The sequence below is a fragment of the Pollicipes pollicipes genome, unplaced genomic scaffold, assembly GCF_011947565.3.
Source record: "Pollicipes pollicipes isolate AB1234 unplaced genomic scaffold, Ppol_2.1 Scaffold_7261;HRSCAF=8764_pilon_pilon_pilon, whole genome shotgun sequence".
Classification (NCBI taxonomy): domain Eukaryota; kingdom Metazoa; phylum Arthropoda; class Thecostraca; order Pollicipedomorpha; family Pollicipedidae; genus Pollicipes; species Pollicipes pollicipes.
Genome location: NW_023597054.1, coordinates 24,155,674 through 24,171,355, shown reverse-complemented (window position 1 = coordinate 24,171,355; position 15,682 = coordinate 24,155,674). Strand labels below are relative to the sequence as shown.

Genomic DNA, 15,682 nt, shown 5'->3' with positions numbered 1-15,682 from the left:
GCCAACCTTACCGGCTCGGCACCCAACCAATTTTAAAAAGCACACCCTATTTACATTCAATGCCTCAAAATGCGGTATTCAAGCTAATTCAATTTGCCACGCGGTCTTATGGCACTTGAGGCCGGGCGCCCAACGCATCCATATAGGACTCCGGTTCAAATCCGCTTTCCATGGCTGTCAGCCCGAGAGTGATGAAATGCTCCGGTTAAAGTTGAACGCTAATCGGAGGGCTGAGACGCAGGAAGCCCCTCACGCCTTCCGCCCAGCTCGTCGTTCCATGAACCCATCGGTGAACCGGCGGGCGCCACGTCGTTTGCACATGCAATCTAACACATGCCCATTGGTCTTACGATGGGTGATAACGCAGACAATGCGGCGGGCTCATCATGCTCACCTCCACCACTCCGTTTGGTGTCACGCCCGAATGACTCGCCTGAACACGACTGTCGTAGCCACCGAGGACGCTCTCGAGTCGCTTTCTCGGGAGTGTTCCCGGCATTTTGCCCGGCAATCACCGTCTCACCCAGCGGCGGACGACGCAGCGGCACTCGCCTGCCCCGCCCCAGCTGGTGCCGTCTGACGCTGGCGAGCAGCCTGCCCCGCCCCAGCTGCGTCGTCTGATGCCGACGAGCCGTCTGCCCCACACCAACTGGTGCCGTCTGACGCTGGCGAGCAGCCTGCCCCGCCCCAGCTGATGCCGTATGATACTGGCGAGCCGCCTACCCCGCCCCAGCTGGTGTCGTCTGACGCTGGCGAGCAGCCTACCCCGCCCCAGCTGGTGCCGTCTGACGCTGGCGAGCAGCCTGCCCCGCCCCAGCTGGTGTCGTCTGACGCTGGCGAGCTGCCTACCCCGCCCCAGCTGGTGTCGTCTGACGGTGGCGAGCTGCCTACCCCGCCCCAGCTGGTGTCGTCTGATACTGGCGAGCAGCCTGCCCCGCCCCAGCTGGTGTCGTCTGATACTGGTGTGCCGCCTGCCCCACCTCAGCTGGTGCCGTCTGATGCCGACGAGCCGTCTGCCCCACACCAACTGGTGCCGTCTGATGCCTACGGGCAGCTTGTCGCGTCCCAACTGGTGCCGTCTGATGCCGGTGGGCCGCCTGCCCGCGCCAACTACACTGCCGTAGGTTGTGAGAAATATTGAGGAACCCGTGAGCGGTCATTATAAACCGAAATAGGAAAAAAATGCATGATCTTGACCATTCCATTTTGGTCCGGAAGTTTTTAGCATTCAGTCAGAATTAATTTGTAAGAAAATTATGCAACGTAGTTTTAAGCCAGCACACTTGCAAATCCTAGCAACAAAGGCATTTACGCCCAGTGTTGCAGTCTCCATTGGCGGTGCGGGCGGCGTTGGCTTCGCGGTTAACACCGAGCGGTGGCTAATCGGCGAGTGAAAGTGATGACGCAGCTGCAATAAGAACATTTGAACACGTTAGGATATTACTTCATTTATTTATAAGGTAGCGCAGGGAAATATTTCACCTGTGCCATTCTTAAACTGATAATAAGAAAGGGATGCCCTCCACAGCGCGGCGAAGCGCCACCGGAATCTGGCGATGGAACTGAAAGAGTGAAGGTTAGAATCTCTATCTTTCGTGTACCTGTCACTGTTTATATGCCAAGAGAACAGCCTCAAACTAAAAATGGCATACCCCAGTCTAACTATGAAATGGTACGATTACTTCACGACGGTCGTTCTCGCACGCGCGGCGCCTGGTGTTGCCTGCAGTAGCCAACACCGTCCGGTTTTACTGAACTGCAACCCGGCCATCGCTGTTCCCGAGATTGTGAGCGCGCACGCTCCAAATTTTTTGATGTCAGTTGTTCACTAGCTGATTCTGCTTAAAATGAACATTCTCAGGCTAACATGGGTCGACTCTTTCATTTGCAATCTACTTCGACCCACTCTAATGTCAGACACTTATGAGACCCCTGAGCCCAGAGCTTACTAAGCTCAGTTCTTAAGTAAGCTTAGGGCTTATTTAGAACGTCTTTTGGGGGGCGAACCCGGAAGACCAGAGGGGGGGGGGGGACGTGGGACTTTGTCCGCTCAAGATCCACCACGTATGGGAAATGGACTAATGTTTCTATAATATACATACACCTGCAACTATTTTTGGCTGGTGTACAATGTCATGCCTGCTGGCCTCAACTATAACATTTGGCAAATTGGAATACCGAGTAACTCATTCGTCTCGGTATTGTGTCCACTGGGAGGACAAAACGTTATGAGTAGGGACGATTTCGGGTCATTAGGGAGGCATCTGACTCCAAAATTTACGCACCAAAATAAAACCCGGGTACACACTGTTCGGGGCTTGAATTATAATTCATCCCAAAATTCCGAAGGTTTTCATAAGCATGAATTATACCGACTCCTTTTCAGGAGATGAACTTTTTCACAGCATTTTAGGCAAAACAAATCAGGAGGCATCCAATACTGCCAGCCAAAAAACAGGTGACAAGAGCGATGCAACCGGGGGCTGCCTCGTAAAAACTAAGCCAGAACACTTTGGCCCTTTTTAATATTCCTTGTCTGAGCCGTGCCCTCGTCCGCCGTCGGCGGCCACTGTACCGGATGTCCGTCGGCGACGGCCGCCACCCGCATGACCGACTGTGGACATTTATTTTGACTGTTTTTACCGCATGTTTATGGATCCGCACCACTGCTTATTTATGCGTAAAGCAGCTGCGGGACGCCTGCTGCAGTTCCTATTTCCGAATCATCTTTGCCCTTACGCCACACCATGAACATACATTTTCTGGGAAGCTGCCTGCCTCAGGCATGAACTGGTTTACCGGGCACTTTCTTGCCTCCTTTTCAGCGCGACCGACTTGACCCACTTTTGCATGTAGGACGAAGGTACACACTGTTCTTAAACAGGTTGTGTATCTATGAATGAAATGGGCTGTTCAGCGTAACTGGCATTTAAGGAAACGTGTTGGCGATTCATCTGTCATGCATTACCGACTTTTCATGCAGGTCCGTAAAATGACCATCAGCGGTTGCTATTTAAAATGACTACCAGAGACCGGATACCTTCTAGTGATCACCATTGAGCATCATTATCATCTGATTTATCTGGCGGGCGCATACAACTTTTAGAAATTCCACGACACCACCCAAATAAAGGGCGACTTAACAGTTGATAGAATGTTCTGGATTGCCATTTTATGTGTGGTGTGCAATTGAAATACCAATACTGTTCACTGAGGTTTCGCGTCTAGCTCCTCAGGCGGCGCATGCGTGGTTTTCAGCAGTTGCATGCTGGCGATTCGGGGGTCGATCATTGAGGTATTACGCATACACTTCTATTTATGCCGGTCTCGAAGTTCTGTCCAAGTGGTATAAACTCCCGGCTCCATTCCGTAGGAGGCATCTGGCGTTCGGTCGAAGAGGCGGCCGGTTGTTTCACCCAGCAGATGCCAAGTGGCGGGAGGCGGAAGGGTTTCCAAAATCATGCGGCGTGGCCGTGCCAATGCATTTGATAACATGTAAAAGGTTTTCCCGGACGGCTGCAGGTAAACTTTACTTTCAAAATGGGTGAGTGTAATTTCACACTTTTACGTCTACAAAACCTCTAGACCAAACTAAAAAAGGATAAGGTATTTTCGAAAAACACTGGCATGGGTGACGTGGCTCCACGCACGCTCAGACAATGATAGGAGGTGGCAACCTCTTTCTTTAAAAACCCCGCTTGCGAGAGACTAATGAATTTTGTCATTTGTTTCATTCTACTTGTTGACGCAGGGCGCCGAATCGTAACATCTACAATGCGCGCGCCGTGCAGCACTTGCGGAGCATGGTGTTGTTTTACCGCTGCCCGACCTGCTGAACCATGTCCCTGAAGCTAGATCGTCGTTGTTGGCCGTGTCATGGACCTACGTGGGCGTGTCGGTACCCTTCTGAGGACGCTAAATAAATTGGGCATTTGAAACGGCTGAGTACCAGACGGCTAACGCATGAGGAATTGCTGTAGTCGATCATATCTTATAAGGCAAGACCACAATGTGCAGCGTTGGTGGTTCAATCATACAACAAACATAAAACGGCTTCACAACATAATCTGTGCTCGGTTTTTGGTAAGTGTAGCACCTCGCGTATGGTTGAAGCCATTGTTATAATAACACACATGCCAGTGTTTATATTCCCAACATAATTTTTATGTTCACAATATGATTACTGGTATGCAGTTTACCATGCATTCTCAAGGCCTCTTGTCCCCTGTTAATATACCCACGACTTGCGCCACCCAAAACCATCGGAGGCAAGCTCTTTCCCGTGACAAGCATAGCGGCAACTTCTCCTCTCCACCTACGCACGGGCTAATCACCGCCTGTCGATCGCGCGATACATTGAGTTTGAATTCACGTTACGCGCACAAAGGAATACTGTCAGGCAGGTAATCACAATTTCGAGGAGGTTCCGCGGTAGTGCCGGGTGGCGACTAATGATGGTGCGGCCGCACTATGGGGATGCTGCATCACCAGCAGGTGCCTACCGACGACTCCGTGTTCGCCGACCTTCCGCGGCTACGCTCTGTAAACTCGAGTACCGTGCTGATGGACCACGCGGACAGAGCAATGCCCGGCTATTGATGAGCCGATGCCCTCGCCCCAGTCGACAGCGTTCCCGACTATGATGCCTAGACCACGGAACACAAACACAGGTGATGATCGAACACAAAACCACGGGAGGGACACGGGTTTTGGCCAGCGGAGCCCAAAAGACATACCCAAACCTCTGATGTGTAGACGGCTGCCGTCCGCTCGCGTAGCTGCCAGTAGTGGTTAAGGGTAAAGCTCTCACGACGTTTTCAGATCTACATCTCTCTCTCTCTCTAGGGCATTTGTGGAGCATCTCGGGATTGCTATAGATATTATTAGTAAACCTTCAAGGAGAAAAGGAGAAAGGTAAAAATAAGGTTTCCCGGGCAAAATTTACCTGCTGTTTTTGCCGTTGCCGCTGCTTTCGCGTTTTTTTGGCTAATGCCGTTTTTTGTGAATTAACCGAACTGTCATTGCAGAGGTATTTTTGGAGGCCACTGAGCCTTTCACAGTATGCCGCCACAGCAATATGAGACATCCCTGAGACGGAACACAGCAGAGCGCCAACAGCACTTCATCCAGTGTAAGCTTCCGGCGCACGGCGGCTGGGCGCCCCCGAGATGGAACACAGGGACATCACACCCAAAGCGCCAACAGCACTCCATCGAGCAGTGGCCACCTGTCTCATGCCGAGGGTGTTGCGCGACTGCTTTAGCTCCAGGGCGGCCGCCTCATGGGCTAATGTAATAATTAGACGGTGCGTGACACAATGATGGTACTTTTTCCATTGTGGATGCTTGGAAATAACAAAAACAACTCCATTTTTCATGCCACGTCCGCAATTCAACTTGCGGTAAGAACCGAACAATGGGAGCATGGCTCGTGATGGACCCATGTCCACGCCCAAGCCAATGACTGCTCACTGCAGCATAGTGCATGTGGGACACACCAGGATTTTTTTCTGTTTGCAACCGGACGCATGGCCACAGCGTGCCATCGCTATTCGCTGTGTGATTAGTTTTATTTTTTTCCGGAAACAAATAAACCATGAAGTGCGTCCAAGAAATGGTTGCATAAAAGTGGCGCTTTTGCTCCCTAATTCTGTCTTATAAAGCGTCTGTGGGATTGGTCACGTCAAACAGATCAAACCAAATTACCTGCATGTCTGAAGTTCACGCAAATTTTGAGATACGGGGGAGATTCTTGAGATTCTCGCACTCTTTTCGTTCAGTGGGAAAACCCTACACATTTCAGACCAATCCGGCCAAGTAGTGAAATCAAGCTTGGTGCACGGTGTACTGGTGCCAGGCGATAAGTCGTGAATCCGGATAGTGTGCACGTGTGTCGCCAATTGGTGCACCATTTATCCCTTCCGGTGGCTATAGATGTGTGCATCTCTGCTTTTGCATTCCTTGATAACATCTGTAATGGCAACGAGGCCAGAGGGGCTGCATAAACTTAATCTGATTTATGCAAGTGATTGACTCGGGCCCGGTGTTGCTAAACAAGCAGAGGTGACGGCGACAGATGGCGTCTGTCGTCGCAGACGCGTCTGTGGTGACGCAACGGCACAGCCGGCCGCCACCCTGCCCTGGCTGGCTGTCACATCGCCCCAGCTGGGCGCCGCCCCGCCCCCGACCGGCCGCCACACCGCCCCTATCGGCCGCCACCCCGCCCCCGACCGGCCGCCACACCGCCCCTATCGGCCGCCACCTCGCCTCCGGCCGGCCGCCACCCCGCGCCCAGCCGGCCACCGCCCCACCACCAGCCGGCAGCTACCCCGCCCCGGCCGGCAGCTACCCCGCCACCGGCCGGCCGCCACCCTGCCCTGGCCGGCTGTCACATCGCCCCCAGCTGGGCGCCACCCCGCCCCCCGACCGGCCGCCACACCGCCCCTATCGGCCGCCACCCCGCCCCCGACCGGCCGCCACACCGCCCCTATCGGCCGCCACCTCGCCTCCAGCCGGCCGTCACACCGCCCCTATCGGCCACCACCCTGCCCTGGCCGGCTGTCACACCGCCCCCAGCTGGGCGCCACTCCGCCACCGGCCGGCCGCCACACCGCCCCTATCGGCCGCCACCTCGCCCCCCGGCCGACCGCCACCCCACGCCCAGCCGGCCACCACCCCCCCGCCCCCGGCCGGCCGCCACCCCACCACCGGCGGCGCGCCTCGGTGCGCCGCCACATGGATGGATGAGCCGGGCAAGGCTGCGGCCGGTGGCCACCCGGCCTGGCCGCCTTCCAGCATCGGTGACACGCGCTGGACGGCGTGCCTGGCTGTGTTCTAAGCTGAACTGTATCATACTGAATGTGTCGGACCCTGGGAGCAGCAGACATCATTACCGGCGCTAGGTGAAAATATCAAGTTCGTTTTCGGATTTCGGTTCCAGTTTACTCAGCGTCTATCCGCGTTACGCTCCTGGACAGACAACCAGTTTGGATCAGCAGCAGCGTTGATGGTTACGCTTCAGACAGCCCCTCTTGTCATGTCTGGTTTGTTTAGCACAGCTGGCCCCGTAAGCGTGAAGCCAACAGTGTGCAGTGGAGCCAGCAGTCGACAGTGTCACACCGCCAGCGATCATTGCGTCAGCGATCAGTGTCACACCGCCCGGTGCATACCCAGCGCAGTCATTAAGACCTTTGCTCTTCAGTCCAGCCAGCTGCAGCTTAGATTTAGGTCGCAAGAAACGCTAGTGATGAAGCCGTTTTATCCGTCCGCAGCATACCACACAGCTGCACGCTTGTGCCGGGATAGCGACCGAGAGATAATCAGGGATGATCAGCGGGAATGCTGGGATGTCATCGGAAATGTTCCGTTGCACGAACAACGAACATGATCTGGGGGACTCGGTGGTGGGAACCGATATCCCCCGTAAATTTTCAGGCCATGACCGGGAAATAGATTTTGACAAAAGAAAAAATAATGGCCAGCGATCGCAGAAACCTGCAACGATAATAGGTAGGAACTTAGTGTGCTGTTATGTGATGGCACTATGAGCTTCTCGCCTTACTGTAATGTTCGCGTAGAAAACGGCACCACAAAGAGAATGTGGCTGATCCGGCGGAAAACATGGCTGATTTTTAGCAATGAATTGATGCATACATATATATATATATATATATATATATATATATATATATATTCCATGGTCAGCAAAGGACATACCCGCCATGAATTCGACAGTGGTGGCAATATATGAATATCGGCATGATAAAGCGGAGGAGGTGGGAATGCCAATTTCTCATCAACCTACCTATTTAAAGAGGTGTATTGGATTTTTGGACCGTGTGAACACCCTTAGTCATGTCACAGTCAGGGGTCTTTTAAGTCATCAGATTCATCAGCAAAAATTAATTCTGACCAAGGTCATTGCATTGGTTGTCTTATAAAACATACTAGGTATTAGGTCCCAGATGGTCTCCTCTCTTGCAAAAGCTATTGGGTTCCTTGTCAGGTTGTCTATTATTTTAAGACATGTATCTCTAACATTCACAGCAGAACACGTCAGTGGAAACGGCCGCGAAGATGTTTTTCTTTTGACGTTTTCATACTCGAGCTCTACTCCCGTGCCCGGTGCGACGCCGGCGACTCTGCCCTCGGAGTGTTGTCAGCCCTGATCCTCATCCCCAGGACGGCTCCAGATGTCTGTTCCCAGAGCGGTCCCAACTCCCTGTCCTCAGAACGGCCCCAGATCCTGTCCCCAGAACGGTCTCAAATCCCTATCCCCAGAACGACCCCAGATCCTGTCCCCAGAACGGCGGCAGATCCCTGTCCCCAGAACGGTCCCAGATCTCTGTCCTTAAACGGTGTCAACCACGTCACTGTGCGCGGAGCGGTGCCAGTTTGGATCTCTGTCTCCACAACGGTAGCGGTTTTGATTTTATCTTCAAAGCGGCGCCAGCTCTGTCCCCGCCCCGGGAGCGGCGACAGCTCCGTCCTCCTCGGGGAGCGGCGCCAGCTCCGTCCCTCCTCGGGGAGCGGCGCCAGCTCCATCCCAGTTTCAGGAGTGGCACCAGCTCCGTCCCCGCCCAGGGAACGGCGCCAGCTCCGTCCCCATCCCCAAAGAGCGGCGCCAGTACCTTCCCAGTTTCGGGAATGGCGCCAGCTCCGTCCCCGCCCCGGGAGCGGCGCCAGCTCCTTCCCTCCTCGAGGAGCACCGCCAGCTCCGGCCCCGCTCAGGGAGTGGCGCCAGCCAGTTCCGGGCGCGGTCGCAGCTCGCCGCAGCTATCGTGCAGCGGCGGCCGGGCGGGGTCCGCCCGCCGGTCCTTGCCGGTGTGCCCCGTGTTTCCCACGGTGGACGGGGTGGCCCGCCCGACAGTCAGTCCGCCACAGCGCCGGCGGTGGAGTCGCGGCCGCGCCGGTGGACAGCAGGACCAGGCCGGTCACGCCCGGCCGTGGGCCGGGCCCAGCTCGGCCCCCACAGACGGCTGCCGGACGGGCGTGGCGTCTCAGGTGTGGAGTACTGACCTGACTCTCGGGTACAGCTTAGCCACGGGTGAGCAGCCACGTGTGGAACACTGGCCTGGCTGGGAAGCGGTTGGCAGACGACTGTCACCGGTCATATATCTAGCTACTCTTACATGAACTGGTCTTTACCTCAAACCATGATTATCCCGAACATCTACCTGAATCATGGCATTCTGCCGAGCCTGGCGTCCCAATCTTCCCGTGACTCTCTCCCTCCCCCCCCCCCCCCCCCCCCCCCTGCTCGTCCTGGACCGCACCTCGCCGCGGGCCAGAGCGTTGTTGCCCGCTACCAGAGCGCGACTGCGTGACGTAGATGCGGCGATCGTATCTTGCTCCGCCAGCAACCGCCTCCAGTAAACTCAGATTGCTATTCATGAGCACATGTGAAAGATGAAAATTGCAGCATTCCGCCAACACATTTCTAAAGGATGTGTTTCGGAATGTGTAGGAGGGATAACAAATGGCTCAAACTCTGAACGCAGACCAACAAAACAGACCCTCCCTGCTTGTATCCCGAACTCGCCTGGCTGGCGGACTAAGCAGACCCTCCCTGCTTGCATCCCGAACCCGCCTGGCTGGCGGACTAAGCAGACCCTTCCTGCTTGTATCCCGAACTCGCCCGCCACGCAGTGCCATTCCAGTGCAACGAATGAGACTGACGCCGTCCCGTTAACCCGGCGGCTTACGGACACATCTATGTTCGCCATGCAATGTTTAACAGGGATGGCGGCCCTGACACCTCGGCCAAAGGGCAGGTAGGTGAGGCGATGGCCCCGACTCTGCACGGAACGAAGCCATTCATCCATGGCGTTGCAAAGCTTGGATATTCCGGCGGGATACGTGCATTACGTAAGTATCTTGTTGCCCTGTCCCTTGGTCGGCCTCTGACAAGGTGACCTGACCACTGACCGGTGACGTCACGGGGTGATCTGATCACTGACCAGTGACGTCACGGCGTCACTTGACCACCGGGCAGTGACGTGGCGAGATGACCTGACCGCCGACCGCGGACGTCGTGCCGAGGTCGCGGTCGGCCTCGACCGCCACCGCCGCCGCCGCCGCTGGGGGGAGAAAGTGTCGGCGGCGGGTGCGCGCGCGCGCGCCGCCCGCCGCCAGTGCGCCGCCGACAGCCGCGCCGCGCAGTGAGAGTGAGCTGGCCGCCGGGCACGCCGCACACCGTCGCTCCTCGGAGCAGAGTGCCCGGGTCCGCCGGCAGGCACGCGCCGGAGACGCGCCACCTCCGTCAACACCGCGAACTGGGAACCGTCTCGGGAGAGCGGAGTGTGCTAGCTATTGATTGGGGTCCGCGGGGAGCGCGGCCTGCGGTTCGGGACAGCGGTCGAGGTCTGCCTGGATTCTGTCGTCAGGTGAGGAGCAGCGTCCCGCACGTGGCTCCACTCTGCCACCGGTGCTGATGGTCGGGGTGCTGTACCGCTGGCTGGCTGCTGTCAGGGCAGGCGACGCCACAGACTTAGCAAACGCTGTGTGATCCAACGTCGGCCTGGCGGTGGACTGCTTGTTTTCGCAATAAGTGATGCTGACCATCGCCTGTGAGTGCACGCGAGAACAGCATCGCTCTGCCGTACGGCTGCTTGCATAAGTCAGGGCCCGGCTCATGCAAGGCCAGGGCTCTGGACGGAGTCTGTCTGATCCCGACTCTGTGTGTTGGCGTATCCTGCGGAGGGGGCGGATCAGTACTGTTTGGTTGTGCGGACAGATTCTGACGGCATCGCGGGCGACGCGTATGCTCTGAGTCCGCACCACGGCAAACGGTGTGTCGCTTAAAATATCTTAGATCCCAGGTCCAGGCGGTAGGATAACATATCTATAAACGTGCATCCGGCTGGTCATTTAGGGGAAAGTAGATGTGTTCCGCGGCCAAGTCGTGTCACGTTGCCGTGCAGCACGGTAGTTGATCAGATAATCCGCGCCCGAATCTCAGCGGAACTTCCTGCGCGGGAGGTTTTCCTGCTGATTGGACGCAGCCGGGGGCGCAGCGGGCCCCGCCGACCGTCGTGTCTGCCGTCGCCTCCAGTGCACGGGCCGAGCTTGTTTGCACACGGCCGGTCCGGCCGTAAATAGACGTGTGGGACGGACTCCCGCCGAGCCCGGCACAGCCCGGTCCGGCACGCCGTCTCTCGAGGCGGCAGCCGAGCCGCCAGTCCGGGCAACGCCGTCTCTCGGAGGCGGCTGCCGAGCCTCGGCATCCGCCGGTCCGGGCACGGCCCGTCTCTCGGAGGCGGCCGCCGAGCCCCGGTATCCGCCGGTCCGGGCACGGCCGTCTCCGGAGGCGGTCCGCCGAGCCTCGGCAATCCGCCGGTCCGGGCACGGCCGTCTCTCGGAGGCAAGCCTCCGAGCCCCGGTATCCGCCGGTCCTGGCAACGGCCGTCCCTTGAAGGCGGCCGCCGAGCCCCGGCATCCGCCCGGTCCGGACAAACGGGTCGTCTCTCGGAGGGCGGCGCCACGTGCATCCCCCGGTCCGGGTACGGCCGTCTCTCGGAGGCGGCCGCCGAGCCTCGGCAATCCGCCGGTTCGGGGCACGGTGCCGGCCTCTCGGAGGCGGTCCGCCGAGCCTCGGCATCCGCCGTCCGGGCAACGGGCCTTTCTTCTTGGAGGCAGTGCCACGGCACCCGCCGGTCGGGCACGGCCTTACTCTGAGGGGGAGGCGGGTAGCCACGGCACCCGCCGGTCCGGGCACGGCCTTCTCTTGGAGGTGGCGGCCACGGCACCCGCCGGCCCAACCGCAAGCCATCTCTCGGAGGCGGCCGCCGCACTGCGACGCGCGCCCCATTCGGGCAGACTGCTCTCTGACAGCTGGTATGTGCTGGTATGTGACGACAGAGAATCACAACAACTAACGGCCTTCAAGCTCTTCTGCATTTAACAGCCACCGGCACACGCTACGACGGTCTCAAGGCAATAGTTTCACGACATATCCCACTGTGCAATGACCCAAGGGAGACTCATATGCCTGATCAGCTGACACCAAGAGTCTGACAACCATGGAAAAATCGAGGCTGACCTAACTCTTTCGGTCAGGGACGACTGGAACCCGTCGGGCTGCTGTTCTGTTTTTGCTGGTGCTGTCAGCGCGATTATCTGCGCCCTTGGCACCGACCTGCCGGCATTCGTCGGTCTGCGAGGCGACGGTCGATGCCGCTATCTGCGGCGCCGAGCGAGCCCGGCTCTGCACGGCGCACTATCAGAGGCCGTCTGGTGACGGCCGTGTGATGACGGCCGGGCGATAAACCGCCCGGTGATGAGCGCCCGGTGATGACCGCCAGGTGATACCCACCCGGTGATGACCACCAGACGAGCATACCTTGGCTCGTACCGTAACGCCTCGGTGCCTCGCTCCGCATGGCGAGTGGCTGTGTACCGGTCGGCCCTCGCGGGCTGTGCTGAGAGCGCGTCGCTCTGGGCGGTGTCGCTCTGGAAGTTGTCGCTCCGGACGGCGTGGCTATGAACGACGTCGCTCTGGACAGTGTCGTTCTAAACGTTTTTTTCTGGGCAGCGTCGCGCTGGAACGTTCGCCCCAGAAGTGCCGTTCTGAACGTTGTCGCCCTGGACGGGTTGCTTTGGGCGCTGTCGTTTTCGACGTTGCCCTTCCGAACGTTGCCGGTCTGGGGCGTCTTGCTTTGAATGGCTTCGCTCTGGAAGACGTCACTCACCATGGTGTGACTTGAGATGGTATCGCTCTGGATGCCGTTGCCTTCAATGGTATCGCCCTGGAGCGTGTCGTCCTGGACCGTATCGCCCTGTGGCGAGTCGCCCTGGAGCGTGTCGCCCTGGAGCGTGTCGCCCTGGAGCGCGCCGCCCTGGAGCGTGTCGCCCTGGAGCGTGTCGCCCTGGAGCGTGTCGCCCTGGACCGTGCCGTCCTGGAGCGTGTCGCCCTGGAGCGTGTCGCCCTGGAGCGTGTCGCCCTGGACTGTGCCGCCCTGGAGCGCGTCGCCCTGGAGCGTGTCGCCCTGGAGCGTGTCGCCCTGGACCGCGGCGCCCTGGAGCGTATCGCCCTGGAGCGTGTCGCCCTGGAGCGTGTCGCCCTGGAGCGTATCGCCCTGGAGCGTGTCGCCCTGGAGCGTGTCGCTCTGGAGCGTGTCGCCCTGGAGCGCGCCGCCCTGGAGCGCGCCGCCCTGGAGCGTGTCGCCCTGGAGCGTATCGCCCTGGAGCGTATCGCCCTGGCGCGTGTCGCCCTGGACGGTACGCCCATCAGCCGGCCAGCCTGAGCGGCAGACGGACCTCGTGCGTCGCGCCTCACTGTTTACATACCCGCCTGGCGATGGCAGCAGGCGCGCGGCCGGTTCACGGAACCCGGGCGCCCGGCGGTGCCATGTGTGTCACACCGCGTGCACCGTCTGCCGAGGACGCGCCAGGCGGCGCCGGTGCGTGGCGTCCGTCGGGCGCCGGCTCCTGCTCCGCTCCGCAGCGCACGGCGCCCGGTGTCGCCCATTACTGCCGCCGACCATCCTCGGCCGTGAGCGGCGCTGGCTGTACCAGGCTGGGCTGACGTCATTCCTGAAGACCAGCGGCCGCTTAGCCCGTCCCGTGTGTGTGCGGCGCAGGACCGCAGCTCAGGCAGAAGCTCCTTGTTGCTGGGATTAGGTACGGGTATGACGTGTGAGCTCTGGAGATAACAGGCGCTCCTCCAGGAGGTGACATGGTCTGTAAAGTTCGCGTGGGGCCAGCGGATGTTGTTTTTGGAGGGTACTTCAGGCCCGTGCATCGTGTCCTTCAATGTGACTTCCGCCAGATCATGCCCAGTTAGTCTGTTTTGATTGATGCGAACCTTTTCGAATGCGCAATGCATAAATAGCTGATATCTCGACACACAGACTGCTAATTAATTAAACCCCAAGCTGGAAAACAAACAACGTAACCATGTTTAACAAAACGGGGTGCCGAATATTCACTCGTTTATTACGATTAACGCCAACGCCACTTTCTAACAATCCCGGCCCGCAGTGTTAGTGCGACGGGCAGATGGCTGGCGCTGCCATCCCGCGGCTGGACCGTTGCACCTCCGCCCCGCCCGGCCGAGCAGAAAAACAAACAGCGCGCGTCCCATAAACAGCGCGCGGCTAAGGGCGAGCCCGTCGGCGCCGCTGTACGCGGGCACCGCTCGAGAGGTGGCGCTGATGACGTCCGCCGACCTGACGTACCTGACCTTAGGGCCTCGCACCTGACGGCGCCACAGGGTGCGTCTGACCAAGTCCCCGACATGATACACCTGATGAGGTCACCAACCTGATATATCTGACGAGGCCCCGCGTTCGGTCCGGTGCGCTCCGGGAACAGCCACGTTCGGTCCGGCGCACTCCAGGAGCAGCCACGGCCTCTTTTTAAGCGCGATTGGTTTTTGCAGGCTTCGGCTCTCACCTCACGCGGCACTTCGCTGTCAGGAGAGACAATCCAAAACGCCTCTCCTGCCTGACAGCAGTCTCCTCTCGGAGCGGGGACAAGGGGCCTCTCGCCCCCCTCCCCCGGCATGCTCAGGAGCTATGAGCAGCACGCCACAGTGGCCTATCGGGCGCTTCCCCTGAGCGGGCACCTGTCCACGCATGGCTCCTCCCTGCCCTTACGGTAGCCGTCACGCGGCGTGTCGGGCGGACGGCAGCCGTGGCTGCGCTGCCAGCCCGCCGCCGCAGTGCGGACCGCTACCCAGCAGCGCACGCCATCTACGAGTCATGCCGCGTGAACCGGGCAGTTAGCTTCAGTCACGCTGCGTGAGCCAGGCAGATGGCTTCAGTCACGCTGCGCGAGCCAAGCAGTTGGCTTCAGTCCACCGCGCGAACCGGATACCGTCTCTGGCGTCAGAGGGATCAAAGAGCCGCCGTGCATCTGATCAGCAAATTTGCGTGTATGTTGCTTGGACTGTGCTTAATGACTTCCTGAGGAGCCATGAAGATGAAAGCCGTCGGCTCGTAGACGGGGGCTGCGAAGAGCAAACAGTTTGGGGCGGCCCTGGCCTTCCGAGCTGGCACGCCCGCGGGCCGGGGCCCCTCCCCCCCCGCACGACGCTGGCGCCGGACACTGCGTCCCCCCGTCCCCCCCCCCACCTGTCGATGTGCACACGAGGGGTCGGGACCGTCGGCTCTTGCGCGGTGGCTGCCGTCTGGGACACATCGGCGCCCCAGGTGTCGGGCCGTCCGGTGCCAGCGGTCAGTCCCGCCTGCCGTCTGGTGCGTTCCGGCCTGCCCCGTCCGCCCCCGGCACCCACGGCCGGCCTCGCCGCCTGTGCCAGCGACCCAGGTGTCGGGACCGTCCTGTTTGGCCGGGTCAGTCCGCCGGCCCGTCTGGTGCGTCCGCGCCGTCCGCCCCCGCGCACCACACGGACTGGCCTCGCCGATCCTGCCAGACGCCCAGGTGTCGGGACCGTTCCGGTTGCCGCGAGTCATTCCGCCGCCGTCTGGTGCGTCCCGGCCCGCCGGTCCGCCCCCGGCACCCCGGCCGGCCTCGCCGCGTGCCAGCGCCCAGGTGTCGGGCCGTCCGGTGCCGCGGTCAGTCCGCCGCCGTCTGGTGCGTCCGGCGCCGTCCGCCCCCGCACCCACGGCCGGTCCTCAGCCCGCCCTGCACAGCAGCCCAGGTTGTCGGGCCGTCCGGTGCCCGCGGTCAGTCCTGCCGCCGTCTGGTGCGTCCGGCCGCCGGCTCCGGCCCCGGCCACCCAC

At 59.5% G+C, this 15,682-nt stretch overlaps 1 protein-coding gene across 1 annotated transcript in view; it reads right to left on the bottom strand.

Annotated features, from left to right (window-relative positions):
* Positions 1-9,974: 9,974 nt before the first annotated feature.
* Positions 9,975-15,682, bottom strand: part of LOC119111213 (translation initiation factor IF-2-like) — a 16,961-nt gene continuing 11,253 nt past the window's right edge. Inside the window, exons 3-4 of the mRNA XM_037235033.1 lie at positions 12,689-13,210; positions 9,975-10,010 (exon numbers count right to left, since the gene is read on the bottom strand). Coding sequence (XP_037090928.1) covers positions 9,975-10,010; positions 12,689-13,210 — 558 coding nt within the window. The remainder of the gene's footprint in view (positions 10,011-12,688; positions 13,211-15,682) is intronic.